The 18,396-nt window shown below is 37.8% G+C and overlaps 1 protein-coding gene across 17 annotated transcripts in view; it reads left to right on the top strand.

The window, feature by feature from the left end:
• Positions 1–29: 29 nt before the first annotated feature.
• sorbs3 (sorbin and SH3 domain containing 3) overlaps positions 30–18,396 on the top strand; it is a 32,498-nt gene continuing 14,131 nt past the window's right edge. For 4 of the 17 annotated variants that reach the window (XM_079468424.1, XM_079468421.1, XM_079468411.1 and 1 more), the window contains exons 1-5: positions 81–279; positions 15,701–15,757; positions 16,419–16,613; positions 17,770–17,842; positions 18,090–18,226. In XM_079468424.1, the coding sequence (XP_079324550.1) occupies positions 15,746–15,757; positions 16,419–16,613; positions 17,770–17,842; positions 18,090–18,226 (417 nt within the window). In that variant the 5' untranslated portion in view covers positions 81–279; positions 15,701–15,745. Of the gene's footprint in view, positions 280–4,290; positions 4,574–4,683; positions 4,794–15,700; positions 15,758–16,191; positions 16,321–16,418; positions 16,614–17,136; positions 17,200–17,769; positions 17,843–18,089; positions 18,227–18,396 lie in introns of those variants that run through there. The other 13 variants (XM_079468419.1, XM_079468409.1, XM_079468417.1 and 10 more) reach the window with 12 other exon arrangements.

Here is an 18,396-nt window from a genome sequence, read left to right on the forward strand (position 1 = left end):
GGAGGGAGGCGAGTTGGAGAGTGGGACGTGACCTTTGCCTGTTGATCACGTAATCTGACTGTTAAATATTTATTTTGGATGGCAGAACAGAGACTAAGGAGAAGGAGAGAGAGGCTGGATTTACTAAGCCATTGAAATAAAGCAGGGTAACAGAACAGATTTGAGAGTAAGCAGGAGAAAAGAGAGAGCAATCTAAAGATTATATTTACTGTAAGTGTAGCTTTGCTTGATAAAGGAATCGTCCTCTTATATCGCAGGCTTCTCAAACGCTTCTCTCTGGTAAGTGCTTTTGATTTGTATATGTAACAATAGTTCCTCTGTAGGTTGCAGTTATTCATCTTGGATCACTTTCATTTGATGCTGCCACTTTCTAAAAGTTTAACCACAGTTAAAATGTTATTAACATAAGACTTTCTGTGTACATAAAGGGGATATTTACTGTAAAGGTACTGCTTATTTACTAAATGGGGGTTATAGAATAGAATAGAAGCGACTTTTCTTTATATTATAAAACGTGAGTGTTTATTACAGCCTAGTGAATAAGGACTTACATTTCAGTCTGTTCCTCCTACAACGCTACCATGGCTTCAAAAGACATTTCAACTAGACTCATGGACAATTTTGACTATATTTACTGTGCATGTGTGGTGCTTTTGCTTCCCTTTCACCTTGATCGCTAAAGTTCTCACAAGGGTTCGGATTGAAATGATGTCAAGTTTCTGAACTTCCCTATTAAATCAAAGCCATGTCCTCTGCAAAACAATCAAATAGAGGGTTTTGTGTAATGCAGTATATGTGCTGCTGGGCTCTTAGCTATCTGGAAATCATCTACACACATTCATTGGACGTAAGTGGCCACTTAACCTCACAGCCAATGGAAATAGCGTCTGTGTGTGCGTGTCTTAAAAATATTTTCAATGACAGATTTGACATGTTTTGTTTTTAGAATGACATCATTGATGTAAGATCACTCACTGACTGTATAATCAAATAAGACCTGATGCCGCAGGCTGCAATTACACATTTAGAAATGAGAAAGCTGTGCATTGCTGTCAAAGAGAGAAAGAAAGAGAGAGATTTGTGCCCTCCAGTAAACAATGGACTAACATATTTCAGATCAAACTGGCCGTTCTGTGTGTCATTTTCAAACACAAGAGGGTGTTTCTCCTCTGCCTGCATGGACATTTCTATTATTTCCAGCTGTTCGTGTGTGTGCATGTATAAAAGTGTGTGTGTGTGTGTGTGTTTAGGATGGAAACTATTACAGAGCTTTGGACTTGTTAGGCATTGAAAGTTTCTTGTATGATTCTGCCCAGAACAGTGTATTACACACAAGAATAAGACACGCACACACACACACACACACACACACACACACACACACGCACACACACACACACGCACGCACGCACACAAATACATGCACGCACGCACGCACACAAACACACACATGAACACACACACGCACGCACACGCACACACACATGCAGGCTGAGTGAGAGTAAATTGCAAACGCCCCTCTAGCTGTTATTCTCTCTCTCTCTCTCTCTCTCTCTCTGTCTCTCTCTCTGTTTTTTCCATTCCTGGGAAACTTCTCACAGTAAGTACCAGTCTCAAACTTCTCTCTCTACTCTTCGTCTCGTTCTCGTTCTCTTTCTCTTGTTTGTTTTCAAAGTAAAGATATGTATGTGATTATTTGAGAAAATATCGATCAGCTTTCATTCGTGGTTTGTAGAGACAGCGAGAGACCTACTGTATAGAAAATATCCAGTGTTTCTACCGTTGTGAGGCTTTACTTTGCTGTCAGGATATTTCCTTGACTGCATTTCTTTACCACGAGTGGCTGTTGAGCCTGATCCGCTAGATTCCTCTGTGATTGTCATTCCGGACAGGAAGACCCATTCATTTATTGATTGGGACTGTGAGGAGGCTCCGCCCACTGTTGGCTCAACATAATCCCTTTTATGCAACACGACTACTTAACAAATAAAACAAATCATTGACATGGATTTGAGGAACAATTATTTAATGGTGATGTGAGAGACAGAACAAAGCAGATATGTCAGTTATAAAGCATTATGTAACTTCTGAATGCCACAATGAAAATCTGAATCAAGTTTTTGAAATGCTTTGTTTGATTTAGATATCTTTTAGATATTTGTTTTCCCCCCTTAAAGATGCACGGGTTGCTATGGTAACCAGGATGTGTTTGTCCCCACAGTAAACAACGCTCTCACTGTCATTGCTTGCGTTATTTCTTTAGATAAATAAAAGTCATTTTTGTCATCGTCTGGATTGTCATTTATACACATCTTTTGGAGGCGCAGTAGTTTGAAGACTTTCTAGAGTATTTAAATGTTCAAGTAAACTGCTTTACTCTTGAGTGTTTTAACAGACCTACTGTATGACCGCTGGTTCAGGGTAAATGTTTATCACTGTGGTGAACCATATTTCCTCTTATGCAATCCTGAGTCATGCTGTGTGTCATTTCTGCGGTAGTTAGCCGGGATTCAGATAAACCTGCGACTTTGACAACATCATGTTGATTTTCATTAACAAGAAGAATGTTGCTCTGTTCCTCTCCGCTCTTATTTGGTCATCTCACATTGTCACAGTGTGTCGTTCTGTTTTATATCATCTTCTGTTCTTGTGATAGTCTGGTTTGCCTAACACACAAACACGCGCTGTAAGATTAAACCGTTTAAGAATGGTTTGCACTGCCAAGCCAAACCACTGAATAATTAAGTACTAACTGCCTCCCCAACATCTACTGGTGCTGGACAGACTACTGGAAATTGCCACACATGCATGGGGAAGTTCCTTGGATAGTTAGGAATCTTCACTATTTATGCACATACAAATAAGAAAACAAGAAAGAGAAAATCTGGGCCGGTAACTGAAAGGTTGCAGGCTCATTGTACTATTTACAAATTGCTCTGTAAATCACGATATACTTTTACTAATACATTTTAGTAGATCAATTACTACTTGAAGAGTTTATTTGCCAAAGCAGATTATGGCGTTTAATTGTATTATTTATTCGTTTATTACTTAATGAAAACAATCCAACTGCAGTATGATCGATATGGAATGCACAATAAAAAAAACACGATTTACGGAAATGTTTATATGTTTTTGCAATTGAACTCTTCACTTGTCAAAGACTAGCTGGATGGATTATAAAACAAGATTGATATAAAGTTGAGAAAACTGCATTCACTCAAATCAAGAATGAAATGACACCCTTCTGCAATAGCTGAGCCATGTTTTGAGCCTTTGTGAAGAAATCAACACGCAGGATTTTATTATATTACAGTCCAGGACAAAACATTGCAATATTAGAAAAACGGATGAAACATTCATGTTTGATTTCCAAGAATCCTGGACAACTGCTTTCTAGCAACCTGGTATTTAAATGTGTGTTGAGGTTGTTTGGACAGTCCAAAACTGTCTGACACTCACAGGGGCGGGGAAGTCAGTCATAAAGTATGTTTCAAATAATGTTTTAATGATTTTTTATCATCATCATACTATTTCTGGTCGACTGTACCAAAGACCACAAAATTGAAATAATCTACCGCTGTGTCATGCAGAGTATGACATTATCACTTCTTATCACACTGTTTCTGAGAACTGAACACACGTCTGTACACTTATTTATACAATGAAAAAGTCGAAAGATTAAGCCATACTTGCACATTGACATCATTCATTCATTCACTTATGGGCAAATAAACAATCTCTGACATGCTTTAAACTATGAGACGTGCAGATTTGCAAGTAATAAAGTTAATACGGAAGTACCTTTTTTAGTAATGCAAACTAAGAAATGTTAAATATGAATTTGAATTCAGAATCTGTCGGTAGTTTGTGTTTAAATCTGGACAAAAGACAATCCGGCTCAGTTTATGGTCACAGCTACAGTGTTTATGTGTCCATTCCCTGATTCAATCCAAGAATTTATACAGTCAGGACTTTTTTCATATAAAGGAATTCTGTTCTCCTGGTTATTGGCCATGTATGGCCAGACGCACAGAACAAGCGATCTGAAGAAACCCAGCGGTGTTGAAATGCAGGACAGAACCGAACAGAGGACGACAAGAGCTCGAGCATTTTGAAGGTGGATGATTCACTAGACTCTAACCCCGTGCTGTGAAATATCACCTCAAAGTCACAAAAGGCTGACTGCCTATTCAAACTCTCTTTAGTGAAGGCAGCCAAAAGTGAGCCTGGCCTTTTAACACAGTCTACACGTTACCAGGGCAACCTGTGTCAGCCGGGAAGTCCTTTGGTGGAGCGAGGAGAGAGAGCGAGAGTGCATGTGTGTGTCAGTATGTGAGACTGCCGGACTTTACAGAGGTTAAATAGTCAGGGAGCCAAAGCGAGTGAGTGAGCGGTAGACATAAAGAGAGAACTTACTGTGACGGCACACACACACACAGAGAGAGAGAGAGCAGGTTGAACCTGAAAAGTTCATTTCTACACAGCAGACCAACCCATGCTTTGAGAAGTGTGTGGGTCGTCGTGAGAAATCTGTGCGTGGTAGCAGTTTTGCACACACAGAGACAAACCGGTGAGTTGATTTTTCTATCTGTTGGCATGAGTTCATTGCTGACACTGTGAAAAGGTGTAAAAAGGATCAAGTTATTTATTCCATTGGTTCGTTCGTTGTTTTTGTCTCAGACTTTGACGAGGTTGTTTTAAAGGAAACTTCTCAAACTGGTTCAGAGTTTACGTTGAGGGATTAGGAGCGTTTGGTGGGAAGTTTTCAAAGAAGCGAGAGACGAAAAGAAGTAAGTGTATATTCTGCAGGAATATTTGTTTGCTCATGTTATTTGTAAATTGGTGCTTGAGGGATTTAAGGTTGTCGCATGCTCATGTCTGGAGTTTACTGAGACAGTTATTGCAGTTCTGTGTGCTGCCAAATGATCTGCTGATAGATTTCTGTTGTTAACAGTTTGAATGTGACTATTAGTAAAACATGTTTTGTATAAAAACAGATGATACAATATATTCTGAATTCATAAAGACTTTAGAAATAATAATTCTGAAGTTATTTGAAGTAGCGTCGAATGATAGATTCAGTTGTCAAGTCCATGCAGATCCTGTTGACCTCAGCATGTTGTCTGTATGTTCCAAAGAGCATCTTGTGTGAAAGTCTGAACTTTCACACTGTTGGTTAATATTGGCACTTGCTTACATTAAAGTGACCAATACATGCTTTTGTTTTACACCATGATTTGCATCAATTCGGAGATTAGACTTTCAGATTTGTTTTGGTTTAAATGAGAACAAACAAAAATAAAAGTTTTCCTTCAAAAGTTGGTTGTTAAGAAGTATCGATTAGACACAGTGACAAATGGCAGTGGATTTTAAATTTAAGGGTCTTTTATTTGGTGGAAACAAAACTGATATTGGCTATATAATATCAAAACTAAGTGACAAACATAAAGGGGGATTAATAAAAAATATTTATGACAAAATATCACAAAATATGGAGAAGGTTTCAGAAGGAATCTGAATTACTGTATAAGATTTTAAAAGCCTGTAAACTGACAGTTTTTAGAGATCTTATAGAACAGCTTTTAAGAGTAGAATAATTGAATACAGAAGCTCTTATAGGCATAGTTCACCCAGAAATCAAATGTGTTATAATCTATTCACCCTCAAGTTTTTCCAAATCTGTACAAATGTCTTTGTTCTGATGAACACGGAGAATTTTTTTTGAAGATTGCTTGTAAGCAAACAGTTCTGGGGCACCATTCACTACCATAGGATAAAATGACAATGGTAGTCAAAAGTGCCCCAGAACTGTTTGCTTTCATACATTCTTCAAAATATCTTCTTTTGTGTTCGCCAGAACAAAGACATTTATAAAGCAATTTTCCTACCATGGGAGTCAATGGTGGCCAAGAACTGTTTGGTTATAAGCGTTCTTCCAAATATCTTTCTCTGTGTTCGACAGAACAAAGACATTTATACGGATATGAAACACCCGAGGGTGAGTTAACAAAGACAGAATTTTCTTTTTTGTTGAACTGTTCCTTTCAGGTGTCTCAAAGTTTTTTTACAGGGTTGTGCCGGTGTGCCATTTAAGAAACTTTAGCTATTTGAATGTTTACAGTGTACACAAAGCATCACATTACCAATAATCTCAGAATGGACAAACGAACTGTCAATCAAATTTGCATGAAATCCATCCAGCTATTAATATCTATCCATTCACCGGCAAATGAGAACAGACTTAAGTGTCCATTATCGTGTATTCCAGTGACAAAAGTAAAAATGAGAGTGATGACAGATCAAAGGGCCTCACTTGTGAACCTTTCAGGTCCATCAGAAAGAAGACAGCCGCACTCACAGATCTCTCTGAGGTTATTGTCATGTGATTTGTGCATATGAACAGCACGAGTGCTTTAGTGCATACTACACATACATACTCTCACTCATCAGAATCGCCTTCAGCAGGTCTTCCCAGATGTTCAGCAGCCTCCGCTGTTTCTAAGGTATTTTTTAGATTTTGAGATATAAAAACACATTGAGGAAGAGCTCACTTTGGCTCGTGGATGTAAGATTGTTTGTGGGGTCTATCCTCTCCTCCGAGCTGAGCGATGGAGGACCATACATGGTGTTGAGATGGGCCTGTGTGTGATTAATGTGTGTTTCATGCAATAACAGCAGATTGTAAACAGACACACGGCAGGGCCTTGTATGGTGCCTGTTCACATTCGGTAAGATGCTGTGAGGAAGAGCGAGCAAGACAGTTAAAAGGTTTATTAGTTTGCGTTGTTCTGTTGTTTTAAGTCATTCCTCTTTCCAGACCCATATTTTTAAGTATGCAAGTTAAAAAAGTAAATGTCCTGTAATATTGAAGAACTGTATTTTAAGGAATCCCGTTCTAAATCATTTTGGCTATGTGCATGACTGATATGACACACTTTTCAGAAAGACTATTGTGTAAACATTATGAGCATAAAGCTTGCCTTAAATAATAATGTTATTTTTATCATAATTTATGATCAATTATGATATTAAATGGGAGTTTTTATTCTTTTCTATTTTTACTTTATTTCTTAGTACAATCCATACATGGTGAAATGTCTCTGGTATTTGGTTCACTCTTATCTCATAAGTGTAGACGTAATGATTATATTTGATAGTGTCTCCTCACCATAAACCTAAGCCTCACAGAAACAGAAGCTCAAATAAGCAGGATTTAGTTTGTTTAAAAATCAAGTTCTGTCATGGATAAGTCACATGCACAATGTGTATATGCTTTGAAGGTCCAGTGTAGGAAATTAAGCGGCATCTAGGGATGCGGTTTCAATTTCCAACTCAACGTCTCACCCTTCCTTTCGAATTACTACAATGGTTGACACCTAACTAAGATGTTTTCGCGTTTCCGCTTATTTGCCAAAAGGAGATAATGCATTTACGAAACGCGCTCTGTAGAGCAATTTGTCCATTTAGGGCTCCTGTAGAAACAACATGGCGAATTCCATGCAAGAGTACCCACGGTGTATGTAGATAGAAATAGCAAATTTGAAGGTAATAAAAACGCTTCATTGTGCAAGGTCTTTATACACCTCTGAAGGATGTATATTACATTGCATTTCTGTCCTCTGATCCTCCAAAGAATTACACACTGGTCCTTTAACGGGACAGAAACAGATTGACCCTAATTTGAAAAACAAAGTGGCTGAAGATTTATGTCTCATTCAAATATGATCAGATCATAGCTGGTTTATGATGATAAGACAAATATAATTTGTACACTTGTTTGATTGTAGCTATAACGCAGGTGTAGTTTACCCTATACAATATGCTTAAAGATAGGTGGTTCTGCTGTATGTAAAACTGAACAAACACCAGTTTTTCCAAGGGAGTGATCGGTATCAAAAGTTCTCATTTAAAAGTGACTTCTAAACAAAGATGAAATCTCAGTGAAGTGTGATACAGATATTTTACCGATCCTGATTTTACTTTACTCTTCACAAACTGTTCCAGCTCATCAAAACTGAACAGTGAGGATGTGTACAACTGATGGCATACAGAGCAGATATATGCTAAGAGATCCATTGGCGGAACTGAACATGTAAAATAAGGCCCCCAGGATTGGAGTTACCTCTGATATAAAGGATGTACGGTAGTTCTGTTTATGTAAATGTGTACGATACTAAGTAAAGTAGATAAATACAAGACCTTAGTCCTCTTGAAAGGGTACTGTTTCGTATACTGTTTCGTCTGATATATATATATATTCGTAAACTACATGACTGAATGGTCCATCTGTTTCAGTGACACAAACAAACATGCCCACACGCAAGATGTTTTCCAAAAAGTGTTCTTAAAGTGAATGAGATGTATGAGATTCATCATTCATCAGTCACTTATTGGGAAATAGAATGTAAGCATTCCTATCAGTCGTCTGGGACTCACCAATATGGTCAAAAAATGTACTAAGCTCAGACCTTACGAATACATGCTTTCCACTGACTAATGGTTATCTTGTAGTTGGTTACTGTTATTTTGAATCATAACAAGACATTCACATACGCTCCATATAACCCCTCACACTAGTGTCCTCCCCATTAAAATGAAAAAAAAAATCTGTGGTAACCATTACCTCAGTTTTCCAGGGAAGATAAAACTTCACATCCTCCTCAGGAGGCTCAATGGCATATTGTAGGGAATAAAGTATTTCACTCGGAGACCACCACAAAATGGCGGACACCAGATATAGCGCACTATATAGGAGATAGGGAGCGGTTCCAGAGTTTGAATTTCAATGATACTCAAAAAGTACTTTATAGTCAAGGACGCTACTTTGTAACTTTGTATTATAACCATAAGATAATACCATTAACAGTTATTTCCTCAAATCTGATTGGACAAGAGGCACGTTCTTTACTTTTCTTACATACTTTCTGTTGTCTCTTGAGTTGTTCTTTTAAAGTAACATCGCATGCTCTTGTTTGCGTGATATTGCATTACCTCACTATGGATATGAAGGTCAACAAGCCCAATTTGACAAGTTTGGTTTCCCCGATGCAGTTTCTTTTAATGCAGGAACAATGCAATCCTGTCAGGGTATTTTTTTCTTTTTCTTTGGCATAGCTACTGTGGATACTGATAAACCCCGTGTAGTTTAACCCGTGTGAAAAGCTGAACCGTACAGCCTCAAACCGACCTGTGCCCCTTTTGACCTTTGGACCTTTGGACAATGATGTCATGATCCAAGCTATCGTCAACAAGACAAAGGAACTCTACCAAACAATTTCCGCCATTGATAATCCAACGGTGTGCACGTTGACCGATTTTTTAACCTTATCAAATGGACATGTGCTTGCTTCCATTTAAACTCTCAGATGACAGCTGTAAGTCACAAGCAAAATCTCATAATGTGTCAATAACAGATAAGCTAGTGTGCTTAAACACACTGTGTTTAACCAAAGAGCATCTGTTAAAACATATCACACCAGCCATAAAGCACGTGACTCAGGTTTATGTAAGTGTCAACAGGTGAAATTATTTCAGGAATATTCCATAGGTCACTCCCTCATACCGAAGACTACGTATCCCATGAGGACACGGAACGTTGCGCTTAATGTTTCTAATGTTTCCTGTGGAACAATGTGTTTCACTTCTATGTTCCTGTTGGAAAAAACTTCCCACAGAATTCCCACAGAGAGTGGGGTGTAGATGGTTATCAGAGCTATTTAAAGGGGATATTGCAGTGAGGAGATAAAATGCTGTAATTCGGTTCTTAAAATGTTATCTCTAAATAAAACCACCTGGAGGTGACAGGAAACATCAGCGAATGTGTTTGACAACGGGAAAGGGCCAAATAATGTGTACGTTAGCTATTGTGCTCTGTACTGCCATACACAGGAAAAACATAGTAACTGCAGCAGCACTGAAACTGAGAAAAAAAGCAGAAATATATTTTTTGTGTTGGAGTGTGGATTTTGTAATAACTGCAGTTTTTACCTTCTGTTTTGACTGAATCTAAACATAGTTAAAGGCCCATCGTATGAGATTTAGTGGCATCTAGCATTGAGGTTGCGAATTGCAACAATGACTTACTCCACCCCTCCCCTTCAAACCACTACAGTGGGTGACACAGGACTAAGATGTCAACACGTTTACGTTTCTTTGCCAAAGGAGACAAACACGTTCATACGTTCAGTATGAATCTTCAGCATGCCTTTAAATCATAGGAAATGCAGATCTACTACTTATTAAACACTTCAAAATGAAACCACAAACACAGTCAAGTTTGTGTCCTTTTTAAATAATTTGACTACAGAATGTCTTCGTATTATTTCACCTTGAGTTTGCACACATGCGTGTATACATTTACAGTATATATACAAAGGCGTCATGACATATGCAAATTATTAAACCACAGGAGTTAACTTACTGACCTCTACAGTCTACCAGATATTCAACAACCAAACGTTTGTGTCCTAATCAAACCTGTACTCCTCACATATGGTCTGCATGTTTCCTGCTCGGAGAAAAACATCTTAGCACTTAATAATGTCAGTGCCGGAACTCCTAGTGGCCCGTAAAGAGCAGAATCCTGATGATGAACTTCCTGCCAGTCAGCTCTTATAAAACAAGATAAAAATGCAGCTACGAAGTGAATTTCTGACGGACAAAGAGATTTTAAGCAGTGCGCTGTGGTTTCTCTAATCTGACAGCTAAACTTGAACTTGAGAACTAGTGACGTTGTGATGTATAGTTCATGTTTTACATGCGACCACAACCTTCTGTTCATGGACGGACAGATGCAGATTGCATCACGCAATGGCCAGCTTTCCAAACAACCGCAAGCTCTGATCTGGCTTCTGTAGATTGTCCTGGAGTCGCGTGATGGTTGTGTTTTCAAGAAAGAAGTTTAGTTTTAAGTAGGGATGCTCCGATCCACCTTTTTTGCTTCCGATACCGATTCCGATACCTGAGATTCAGTATCGGCCGATACCGAGTACCGATCCGATACTAAGGTAAAAATTTTAAAGTGCACAATTACTTAATAAACTATGTGCATTGCTGTGCAAGACATCAGGCTCGACTTAACATAAATTTCCTGACCCCGTAAAACAAAATAACAAACTAATGATTCACAAATTTAGTAAATAGTTTATTAAACCAGCACCGGTGCAAAACAAATGAAAAATAAAACAAAAGTGTTCACTATCTTTGGACAAAAGACATTCAAAATTAAAGTGCAAATTAAGCAGCTGAATATAACAACAGCTTCACTAGCTTGATAAACGGGTATAAATAAATGGAAACAAAATCTCTTACTAATTTTTAAGAAAGTGCAAAAATAATTAAAAAATCAATTCGCAAAAAAAAGCTGCTGAAATTGAGCAAAAAAGTAATAGCTTTACTGCTTTAGATATTCAAAGTAACATGAATCAGATCTTTTTAATGCTTTAGTCACTAAAGCAAAGTCCACTTAACTAAACTAAAGTTTAGTGAAAATAAAATTTAACATCCAACACAGAAACAGATGAATAAAACACTAGCTTCCCTAGCTGAGTAAAACTGCACATGTTTGTTGCATTTAACGTGGCATCAAAATTCTCATCCAACCAGTGTGTGGTTAAACTTAAAAGCGACACGTCGCAGCTCCAGATATCTGTTGTAAAACTCACCGCATTGACATCTTTAATTTTTTCGGATATGTGTTTGCTTTTTGACTTTTCGGTACAGTTCAAGGTAGAGTTAAATATTTACGCTTCGGCGTGTCGTACTGCGGCTCCAGGTGGTTTATAAGGAGTCTGAAGCCATTATTCGCAATGACGGACAGCGGTTGCCCATCCATAACAATGAAAGCGGTGGAACTTATTGGCGTAGCTGTTGTAAAATAACTCCAAATGACAGATATTTTGTCTCGCTCCATGCTGTTTGCTGCTATATGTTCACTTGTTCGCGTGCACTACGTACAGAGCACGTTGCTAGCGTATGATGTCGCACGTTGCTAGCGTATGATGTCGCACGTTGCTAGCGTACGATGTCGCACGTTGCGCAATGCGCAGCCGCCCACGAGAGAGTTTAAGCGCCGGTGTCTCCATGAACTTTTACATCGTCTAGCACAAATTTTATGTCAGATCGGGTATCGGTGACAAATTGCACCGATACCCGATCTAGAATTTTATTACGTATCGACGCCGATACCCGATACGAATATCGGATCGGAGCATCCCTAGTTTTAAGCATTAACGACAAGCAAATTGGAAATAAACATCATTTTAAGGTGAAATGTCCATTTAAATGTGAAAATAAATTTAAAGTGATTTCACAAAAAAAAAGAAAATTCTGTCATCATTTCACCTGTATAAATGACGTTGTTCTGATGATCACAGAGAAAGATATGTGGAAGAATGTTAGTAATATTCAGTTCTGGGACATCATTGACATCATTTCTTCAAAATAGTTTATTTTATGTTCAATAGGACAAAAAAAAGATTAAAATTTTGTTCTTACTTTGGTGGTGGTGGATGATTTCCCAGAACTGAAAATTGCTAACATTCTTCCAAATATCTTTCTCTGTGTTTAACAAAGAAATGTATACAGCTTTGAAACAACATGTGGGTGAATAAATGATTTTTGGGTGTGCTAGCCCTTTAAGATAAAACCGTCTGCCAACTCAAGTTGGAAAGTGCACCAGAACTCAAAGCATCAAAAGTCTGGCTATGAAAGACTCACCCGCACTCGAAAAATACAGTGTAGGCGACAAACATATGGAGCATTGAAGAGTTTCAAAGACACTTAGATACCAGGCTTGTGGTTCCTGTCTATGTGCCATTGAGTTCTTGGAAGTGTATCTAATGTCACAGCCAAGTTTACAAAGCTCATGAAAAGTGACATTCCCACTGCATTCCTACAATACCAGTACTTCAGAAAGCTTTTTTGGATAGGGTACCCTTTACAAGGACAAATCAAGTCAGCTGTCAGATGAATGTTGCCTTTATGCATTGCAGATGCTCAAGGTTTGTAATCGGCTAAAATCGCATGGAGCGTGCAAAACAAACAACAGTAATGCTCCATGTGTACTGAGGAGGTATTTGAACACATTTCACCAACGGATGTCTGAGGGAGACTTGACCGTATTTGGATGTGTTTCATGATCCCTGTTCTGGAGAGAATGTTGTGGAGTGATTCTCTCTCTCTCTCTCTCTCTCTCTCTCTCTTTTTGGGGGGGTTTGAGTCAGTCTTGCAGAGATTGGTTAAAGGGACAGTTCACCCAAAAATATATCATCATTTACTCACCCTCAATTTGTTCCTAACCTGTATAAATGTATTTGTTCTGCTGAAAACAAAGTAAGATATTTGGAAGAATGTTTGTAACCAAACAGTTCCGGGGCACCATTGACTACCATAGTGGGAAAAATGACAATGAAAGTCAAAAGTGCCCCAAAACGGTTTGGTTACAAACATTCTTTCAAATATTTCTCTGTAAAGGTCTGGAACAACTTGAGGGTGAGTAAATGAAATTTTGGGTGAACTGTCTCTTTGAGAGGGAGTGATATGTTCAGGACACAGTAATGACTGACATACATTAGCTGTGTTTGTCTCCTCCATACTGTACATCCGGACACGTACAGCGGCGGACATTAAACAAACACTCCCTCCATTCAGATTGGCAGCTCTTCGGAACTGGGTATTGAGGTTTTAATCCAGCTTTCAGTTGACTGAATAATTCTTGATATAATACTCGACAGAAAATGCCGGTCTCCAACAAAGTCTTTTCATATTTATAAATGCAAAGACAGGCTGAAGGTTGGGCGGACTTGTATAACATGAATGGCCATAGTGTTCAATTGAATGAACTCAAATTCTTAGGCTTTTCAACAACTGAATTGGATTGACTTATGATGAAATTAACATGAATGATTTGTTTGTAACATCTTGAAATGTCAAAGGCAGATGATGTGCCTGCATGTGTCACATGACCCTGTGATGACAATAATTGTGAGATATCTGCTAGATCTGGTACATTGGCCTTCAGGATTATTAGTGTCTGTCATAAAACCTTTTAGTCATGTTTTGTTGTTTCGGTGCTGTTTAAAGTATTTATGTGAAACAAAACTACATTTCTTTCCACTAGAGACAAAGTATCTTCTTTTGTGTTCCCCAGATTCACTGCTTTAGAAAACATGATTTTATTTCTGGGTGAACTATGCCTTAAACATTACAGATTGATAGATTCATGCAAAGAAGCACAGATATACAGCTGCTCATGCAAATAAACACGCACACACGTGTGTTGGTGTGCGGGGCCCTCACATACTGATAGGTCAATGTGTAGCACACACATATATACAGACGCTCAATTGTTGCTCTCGCTGTTATGTAATAGAGCTCATTCAATAGTGTTGACTCATCTGGGGCAGGGGAATGAGAGAACAAGAGAAAAATTGAAAATGAACCAGCCCATGAACTCCCCAGTGTTTAGGACGCTGAATTCAGGAAGCTGACGGCAAACATTTCGGTTCAGAGTTGTTCATCACATACGGAAAACACATCTCACTACTGTACGAGCGTTCGGCTCAGGGTAAAACTCTTAGGATGATGTCAGACGGAAATCTAAAGTCACATAAACGTTTCATGTGTGGGACAGTGCACCGGTTGCTTCATGGGAGAGTTTAAAAACATCTTCGTATGCAAAGTATTTTGCTTTATAGTTGTTTTCCTTGTTAATTCTTGAAGTTCTAGAGCAATACATTATGTAATATATTATACAGTTCTATGTCTTCAGAGGTGTAGAAAGATCCTGCATAATGAAGCATAACTAAGCATACCTTAAAATGAGCTTTTTCTATCTACATACAACGCGGGTCCTCTCACATGGAATTCACCATCTTGATTCTACAGGTGCCCTTAGCGGACAAATACAGTAAATAATGTATCTCCTTTGGTGAAGAAATTAAAATGTGATGGCATCTTAGTTCTGTCCCAGGGTAGAGTGAGCCTTTGGTTGCAAATCGTCACCTCACAATTAGATGTCCCTTAATTTAATACACTGGACCTTTAAAGTCTTTTAGATGGGCAAACTTTAAGAAAAATGTAGCAAAGAAAAAATAAGAGTTGCAAAAAAATGCACATAGTCTGGAAAGTACACAATTATTTTAACATCTGCCTTTTTTGTAAAAACACAAAACACTACACTTTGTTACTTTACATTTGAATTTAAAATCAAGCATTTGAGGATATTTTAGATTTGAGGATATTTTAGATTTGAGGATATTTTAGATTTGAGGATATTTTAGATTTGACGATATTTTAGATTTGAGGATATTTTAGATTTGAGGATATTTTAGATTTGAGGATATTTTAGATTTGAGGATATTTCAGATTTGAGGATACTTTAGATTTGAGGATATTTTAGATTTCAGGATATTTTAGATTTCAGGATATTTTAGATTTGAGGATATTTAAGAATTGAGGATATTTTAGATTTGAGGATATTTTAGATTTGAGGATATTTTAGATTTGAGGATATTTTAGATTTCAGGATATTTTAGATTTGAGGATATTTAAGAATTGAGGATATTTTAGATTTGAGGATATTTTAGATTTGAGGATATTTTAGATTTGAGGATATTGTGATTTTAGTCGCTGGAAAACCCCCAAACTAGCTCTGCATATTATTTTACTGGGAAATCTTCTATTGTTTCTCTTTTAGGAATTGAGATCTGAAAGATTACCGACTGGGACCCCTGCAGATGACATGCAGTCTCAGGTATAACAACACACTATTCTCTATTTTAGTAAGCCAGCATTCCAAACGTATTTACATACTTAATTTCAAATCCAAAAGTCTGAATCACTTCTTAAACTTCAAACCATTTCATTATATTCTAAGCATGCGTTCAGTATTTTTCGCCTGTGTTACTTCTGATCTTTGGCAATGGCAATGCTGTCCAGCATCACCTTTAAAGATGCCCTGGAAACACAGAAACAAAAGAAATGTTAAAAACATCCCCTAACACAATGACGGAATGAGAGAGCTATTTATGGACTGGACTTGGATTTCCATGAAAAAGACACCCTGGTCCTCGTTGTCCCCCGGCTCACAAAGCATCTCCATGATTTACCAAGATACAGTTTCACCATCTGTGAGAACACAGGGATCTTCCCATGACCCCTAGAGTTCACATGGAGGGAGGACACATTATTTAGGTCACAGAGAGAGAAGCGTGTGAAGGATGGTGGGGTTCAAATCCAGAGGGGGGGAGGAAAGTAGGGAATAGGTACAGAAAACACAGACTGAAACTCCAAAAATCCCTATAATGTAACTATATTGTAAGCATTATTATATTATACAAAATATTATTTTAGATGTATTATTGGCATAGGAAATACTGTCAGTTAATAAATCAAATCTGTTTGGGTTTTCTCAGAAGAGAGTGGAGGTGCACGATCATCTGAATGGCACACGGATCAATTTTTCAGACGAGGCTCTTCCCGGCAGCGGAGCGCGCCAGCACTTCATGACTCCAGATATGACCCAGGACATAGTTGTCATCTCTCCTGGTTTGCCCACACCTCCTTTAAGTCCATTCCACAATAGTTCCACTGTGTCGTCTCCACAAAAGGCAAGCCAAGAGCACTGTGCTAACATATCATCATTAACACAAAAGCATCATTATGGTAACGCATGGATTCCACCCATTTATTTTGTACCGTGGATTTGCAGCACATGTTTAAATGCCCCTTAACTACCCACATTATGAAAGTAAATAGCATTGATTCAGCAGCTTTGACATTGTTTTAGAATGGCTTCACGTGAATTGAATATACAAAATTTATGTAATGCTGCCCCCAGGTGGCGTTTGAATCAATTACAGGACTTGCCAAATGTATCAATTGTGTTTGCCAAAAATAATCTCTTATCATTTACTCAAGGATATTTGGAAGAGTGCTTGTAGCCAAACAGTTCTTGGCCACCATTGACTACCATAGCAGGAAGAATGACAATGGACGTCGGAAGTGCCTCAGAACTGTTTGCTGCCCTACATTCTTCAAAATATCTTCTTTTGTTTTCCACAGAAAAATTAAGGAATTCTTCCTACTATGGCAGTCAATGGTGGCCAAGAACTGTTTAGTTAAGCATATTTCCAAATATCTTTCTCTATGTTCATCAGAACAAATATATATACAGATTTGGAACAACTTGAGAAGGTGAATGATGACAGGATTTTCATTTTCAGGTGAACTGTTCCTTAAAAATCTGTAGGCGGTGATGCTTTCTTATTACTGTGCAAACAGACTTTTTAGTAAAACACTTGATAACCCACAATGTGTGAATGTATAATAGATGAAAATATATACAAAGTGGTATTTTTTTTAAACGTAGTGCAACATCTTGAAAACAAAAATATTTAACAAAAAAGTTAATCAAAAGATAATGTGACATATTGAGCATAAAATGATGACATGATTTTTGGGTAAAGTATCCCTTTAATTCTGAAAACGTTTTTTTTTTAAAGAAATCACTCGTTGGTTGATGCCATTTTGGTATTTGATAAAAAAATCGCATGTAAAGACATTTAAGAACTTTTTAAGTTGTCATTTTTAGATGAATTATTTGCAGAATTTAATCAATTTATTTGATTGCTTTCTTTTTATAGTTATAAACTGTTACAAAATAAACGCCCTTTGAGAATAAATATTTAATAAAGGTGTTCATTCTCCTCAATCTGCTGTTTATTTAAACATGGTTCTCATATATTTGTGACTGTGTGCTGACAGGTTGCGGAGGTCAATGGAGGCGGATTCCCACCACGCAGTTTCGGATCTTACTATGGTCTAACTCAGACAAACGGTAAATCAACAATAAAATCACAATCAATGAAAATCAGAATATCTATTTAGTAAGTTTTAATTTTTAACATCTTGGACAAACATGTAGCACTTCGGATTTGTGAGTTAAACCGTCCAGCCTTGATAGCTCTTATGTCCGTGTCATTGTTTAACACAATACAATATGTTTGAATCACTAAACTGTAATAAGTATTCAAGTATATAGTTGTATTCAGACCGTATCTGAGTGTTTGTGTTGTGTTTCCCAGGATTATCCAACGGTGGAGTGAGAAGTGAAGGCTCTGTCACGTTTCCTCAGACGTCTGCCTCACAAGAGGAGCGCCTGATCAAGTTTTCTGGAATTGGTCCTGTAGATGAGACGGGAATGCCAATCGCATCTCGATCTGTGAGTCTCCACACAACAAACAGTACAGTACACTCAGTGAACCACTGCAATCCCACAATTCATTCATGCGTGGCCATTCTTCCTCCCGGCCGACACACCTCAATGTTCACTATACCACAGCTCAACGAATGAATCAGGAAATACATTCTTAGATATCTTTTTCTCTTACC

The sequence above is a fragment of the Barbatula barbatula genome, assembly GCF_947034865.1.
Source record: "Barbatula barbatula genome assembly, chromosome: 11".
NCBI lineage: Eukaryota > Metazoa > Chordata > Actinopteri > Cypriniformes > Nemacheilidae > Barbatula > Barbatula barbatula.